Source organism: Equus quagga, chromosome 11 (genome assembly GCF_021613505.1).
Source record: "Equus quagga isolate Etosha38 chromosome 11, UCLA_HA_Equagga_1.0, whole genome shotgun sequence".
NCBI classification, from domain to species: Eukaryota; Metazoa; Chordata; class Mammalia; order Perissodactyla; family Equidae; genus Equus; species Equus quagga.
The window spans coordinates 115,172,711-115,178,082 of record NC_060277.1 but is presented as its reverse complement, the minus strand read 5'-3'; the positions used below and the strand labels follow the sequence as shown (position 1 = coordinate 115,178,082).

Sequence of the window (5,372 nt, the reverse complement as noted above, 5' to 3'; positions counted from 1 at the left end):
TGTCTCGGCTGGGCGCCGGGCCTTGTGGCGCCGGGGCCGAGGGGACGTAGGGCGCGGCCGCACTGGCGGCGAGAAGTTCGTTGGAGAGAACTAAGAGGTTGCGGGGCGTGGGGCCCGGGAGGGTGGGCTGCGGCACGGCCCGCGCGGGCGGGAAGCCGAGGGTTTGCAGCCTCCTCTGGACGCTTTCCTCCGGGCCCCAATCAGGGAGGGTCTTGCCGTGACCGTGAGCGCGCGAGAGAACCCTGGACTGAGACTCATGGGTCTATTTCCCTTTTGGTATTTTCTTTCTCCTTCAGCCGAAACAACTTCCTGACAAATGGCAACACGACCTTTTCGACAGCGGATTTGGGGGTGGTGCCGGCGTGGAGACGGGTGGGAAACTGTTGGTGTCAAATCTGGACTTTGGAGTGTCTGATGCTGATATTCAGGTAAGGGTCTGGAGCTTCTCGGTGAGCAGTTCACCGTGCACAGAATCGGTCGTGTTGTTTGGGATGTGGCCCTGAGTTTCCTCCCACCTTAGGACAGTGAGTCCTCCCAGGCACCCAAGGGTTAGCTGCTGTCCCCTGTAAGGGGCTGCGGGAGTGCAAAGCTGAAGTCATGCCAGAGTTGAAAGTCCTTGAGTAGGTCTGTTTGTGGTGGGAGACAGGCCCCCCAGCTTACTCTGAGGAGTCGCTGCTCCTCCTGACGAAGATGTGTTCTGTGAGTGGAAATCCTCTGCCAGGGCTCCCAGTTTCTAACGGGAAAAGATTGGTTGAATGTGAGTGGTTTCTGGGTTAACTGACACAGCTAAGCTGCTTGTTTTCTTTTGTTTTGTACCTATTTGTCGGAAGGAGAAAGAACTCCTTTTATAGAACTGGAGAATTACAGAAGCAGGATGGTGCTGGTCATTTTTCTGGCTGTTTGCCTTGAGCCCTGTGTCTTGTACAGGACTTGTGTCATGTTGTCTCGCTTATCACCATTCCCTCTGGGTCTTGTTAGTGGCATGGTTCTCAAACCCATCTTTGGTTGAAGCCCTTCTTCTCCTTTTTTTTTTGTATTATGTTGATTGAACCCCAAAAGCATTTAAACTTCTTTTCTGATTTAGTAACAGCATCTTGGGGGTCAGTCTTGGAGATGGCTGGGTCAGGGTGCTGGGCCTTCCTGGGTTCAGTTTCCCAGAGCCCAGCCGATTGATTTTACCGTGGGAGGACAGAGCAAGGCTGGTGAGCACTCACAGTGTCTCAACACTTTTTTTAAGGTGGTTTCTGGCATCCACTGGAAACCGCTTTTGGTGAACTCCACTTCCCGCTGTGTGCCTGCGGCCGGAGTAGCCCCACACTCTGGGTTCCCTCTCCAACTCCCAGCCTGCCTGAGGTCAGGGCAGTTTCCATGGCAGCGCTTGACTTCAGACTTTGCCGCAGGCTTGAGTAGGAGGAGAGGGAAAGGTGAGCCAGAATCTGCCCTGGGGGAGGGGCTGGGTCAGGGCGAATCAGCGGGCCCTTTGAGCTGGTCCACATGTCAGATAGCATCCCTTGCTCTGTGATCTTGGCCTTTGCTGTTTCTTGGCACAGTCCTTGAGCGTGTTGTAAATTTTCCTTTGTTGAAGAAGATAGTGACTTAATCTTGTGCCCTTCACTGGTGGGCTTTGTGATCCTTTACCTGCATCACGGTACAGGTATCAGGTCCCCAAGGTGGCAGGAGCCCTCAGGCCTAGCTGCTCTTGGAAATTGCTGTCCCGCCTGCCCCATCCCTTCCCTCAGTTCCCACTACCACTGCCCTGCCCCCCATACGTATGTCTGCCTCCCAGGGAGATATCCCCAAAGCAGCTCCCACTTCCAGGGACTGTCCCTGGGCCACCAGAAAGAAAACAGTTTTGCTAACAGCTGCTCTTTCCCATTCCCAGGAGCTCTTTGCTGAATTTGGGACACTGAAGAAGGCGGCCGTGCACTATGATCGCTCAGGCCGCAGTTTAGGAACAGCTGACGTGCACTTTGAACGGAAGGCAGATGCCCTGAAAGCTATGAAACAGTACAACGGTGTCCCTCTAGATGGTGCGTTTGGGGTTGGCCCAGGAAGGCTGAAGGGCTGTATCTAGTTTGTGGAATTTGGGGCTGGCGCCTGTCCGTGCAGGAATATGACTTACTCCTGTGGCTGAGGACACTTTGCATTCGCCCCTTTGTCTCTTTCTTCCATTCTGCCACCTCTCATGCTGCCCCACACATCTGGACCAACCTCTTGTGAACCCCCATCCAGCAAGCTACATCCCTCCCCTCCTTCAGCTCCTTCCGGAAGATTCACTTCTGTGAAGCCTTCTCAGAACCGCCATAGTACAACCTCTGAGTGCGGGGCTGTAGTCGTAAAGACACAGGTACCAGTTCTTCTTCCCTCAGGTCACCCACACCTTTCCACTCGTGAGCACCCCGGACACCTGAGCAGACATCCGCCTCAGCCACACTGAGAAGGAGCGAGGTGTTGGTGGGGTTGTCGTTGGTGCCATCTTGTTCTGCCAGCAGTATCTTCAGGATGTGTCCCTTGTCAGGAGCACTTGATGGCGCATAGAGCCTCTTTCCAGTGCTTGCATGGAGAGCAGGGTGTGGTGCCTGCTGGGCAGGTCTCAGTCCTCTAATGGGCACGCACCCTCTTGTACTCTCTGCCACAGGCCGCCCCATGAACATCCAGCTCGTCACGTCGCAGATCGACCCACAGCGGAGACCTGCACAGAGGTGAGCTCTGGGGCCTCGGGGACAGGGTCGGCATGTGGCGTGTGGCCGCTCCTCCTTCAGGCCTCTCCAGTGTGGGACTGAGTCTCCTTTGCTTTGCTAGTGTAAACAGAGGCGGGATGACTAGAAACCGTGGTTCTGGAGGCTTCGGTGGTGGTGGCGGCACCCGGAGAGGAACCCGTGGAGGCAGCCGGGGCAGAGGCAGAGGCACCGGCAGGAGTTCAAAGCAGCAGCTTTCTGCAGAGGAGTTGGACGCCCAGCTGGACGCTTACAATGCGAGAGTAAGTCCCAGACGAGGGCCAGGCCGGGCCAATCAGAACCCAACTAGGGGTGGGACCCCCTTTTGAGTGAGAACCTCTTTTCATCTGTGTTTCAGATGGACACCAGTTAAACAGACCGGCAAATCCGTGCATGGGACAGGACCCAGACGTCTCGTCCGTGCTCCCTCGCGGGAGGAGGGTGGCGGACTGGGGCTGTGTGGCCAATGATGGATTTGTTTCTTTTATGTTTTAAGATAGGATTTAAAACTCTTGTAAAGATTTGTTTTTCTTTTTTTTTTTTTTTAAATTCTGAAACAGACCTGTTTTGTACCGAGTTATTTTTGGGATAAATTTTACTGGTTGCTGTTGTGGAGAAGGTGGTGTTTTCACCTTTGCCATAATAAAATAGAAATGTGTGTAGAACTGGAACTGTTTGATTTGTTGCAGTGTTGGGGTCCTTGCTTGGCCAGAACTGGGGAGGGGGCAGCTGGTGTCCTGGTGTGGAGTTGGAGTCAGTGCTTCAGGGGGTGGTGGCTGCTGCTGTCGCATCTCTCTTGCACTGATCCTAACGGCTTCCTCTCTGCCCCGGTAGGTGGGAGGACAGGGAGCAGCAGTCGCTCTGCCTGCAGCCGCCTACTCACTGCCTGCACCACGAGGTGAGGGGCGGGGCGCTTCGTGTTGCTGCCAGATTTCAGATGACCAGGTTAGGCTGTCATTCCCTTCTGGTGCTCTGGTTCTCAGACACTTGGACTCAGCATTTCTGACTTGCAGCCTAATCCCCTGGTGTTTTTCTCGGTCTGTCTTGTCCAGGAAGGAGCAAGGCATAAGGGTGTCCTGTTTTCTGAATTACTCTCTGGTAGAATCGCTAGCAGAGGCTGTAGTGGAGTCTCATCTGACCTGCAGAAAACTGGAGGGACCTGCAGACACGTGTGCCCGTCTGGACTCCTCTGAGATGGAATAGAGCAGGCTGGCGACATCACTCGCCTCAGTGCCGGCCTGCCCTGCAGTGTGGTTCAGGAAGGGCCGAGCTCCCTGTGGGAGGCAGGGAATGGAGACCCATCTGTAGTCTCTTTTGGGTCTTGCACTTCCCCTGCTCTGGAGGGCATGCTTGTGGGATACTCTGTTTAGTCTAAAACCCAGCAGAGCTGAAGGTCCTGGTTCTGTGGCTCAGAAGCACATTCCAGGGCTGGGTGGGAGGGCCGGACTATCTCCTGATGCTAGGTTGGTTAAAAGATGACAATAGCCCTTTGAGAACAGGGACTTGTGGGGGGAGCTGAGTCGGGGCAGGGAGCTGCCCCGAGCCTAACAGCTGGGACCAGAGGTGATGGCAGTAAGCAAGACGGAGACAGGAGCTCAGGCTCACCTCTCCCAGGAGGTAGCTGCCAAAGCCGCTTCCCTGTTTGGGACAGGGCTAGAGTGAGTCATGAAGGTGGGGTGTGACTAAGGGTGGCCCTTTAATTGTCAGTTACAACACTGGCACTACAGAGCCAGTGGCTGCCACTTGTGCAGCCTGCGCCATGGCAGATACTGATGGAAAGATGAATAAGATGACTCATCTCCGCTCTCAGAGGAGCCCAGTCCAGCAGGGGGAGGGACCGTCAGATGCCCAGCTTTAGTTCTTGTGGCCGAGGCGGGTGGATGTGACAGGTCAGGTTGTCCAGGCAGAGTCAGGCAGTGTCCCTGAGGAGATGGCCTTATGCTGAGCAGGCGCATGCCAGGCCAGCAAACTACCTTCTGGAGAATGTTGACAGCAGAGGTGGTGGGCCGTCTTGCTCCCTGCTGCCCAGAAGCTGGAGAGAACATCTGACTGAGGGGTGAGGTAGGCCCAGGCCAGAGGCCGTAAATCCTGGAACTGATGGCTATGGGGTTGGGGAGCCGTGGGGTGGTGACTCAGAGGCATTTGGAGGGATCAGTGACCGGGCTGTAGGGGCTTGTTGGGCAGCGTGAAGAGTGCCTAGCAGGGCTGGCTAGGAGGGTGTCCTTAGTGGGGAGGAAGCCCCAGGAAGAAAGCAGGTGAAGGGGAAGGTGGCACGCTCAGTATTGGACCTAGGAGGCAGGCGGAGACACGAGAAATGGGGCAGGCATCTAGATGTGGGCACACATGAGTGTTGCTTTGAGCTGGACATCTCCAATTTGGCAGCTCTTGGCACGTGGACGCTAGTAAAGTGGCAGTGGGTGTTGTGGCCCAGGGAGGGTTGGAGGTGACGGGAGAAGTAGGGAGGAGTGATGTCACAGGAGCTGGGGGCCCAGTTGGGGGAAGGATGACAGTAAGAAAACCCCAAGATTTGGCAAGTGAGTCTAGTGGGGTGTGTGGAACCAGATGCCACCTGGACTCCTTGTGGAGGTGAGCATGACAGCCGGGAGAAAACGGTCCATTGCTCTAAGCTTTAGCTTCCTTATTTGTGGAACAAGG

At 55.4% G+C, this 5,372-nt stretch overlaps 1 protein-coding gene across 1 annotated transcript in view; it reads left to right on the top strand.

The window, feature by feature from the left end:
- The window catches only part of ALYREF (Aly/REF export factor), a 9,297-nt gene extending 5,909 nt beyond the window's left edge, over nt 1-3,388 (top strand). Inside the window, exons 3-7 of the mRNA XM_046676351.1 lie at nt 273-428; nt 1,883-2,030; nt 2,639-2,702; nt 2,803-2,980; nt 3,076-3,388. Of these exons, the coding sequence (XP_046532307.1) occupies nt 273-428; nt 1,883-2,030; nt 2,639-2,702; nt 2,803-2,980; nt 3,076-3,090 (561 nt within the window). The 3' untranslated portion in view covers nt 3,091-3,388. The remainder of the gene's footprint in view (nt 1-272; nt 429-1,882; nt 2,031-2,638; nt 2,703-2,802; nt 2,981-3,075) is intronic.
- Nucleotides 3,389-5,372: the final 1,984 nt, after the last annotated feature.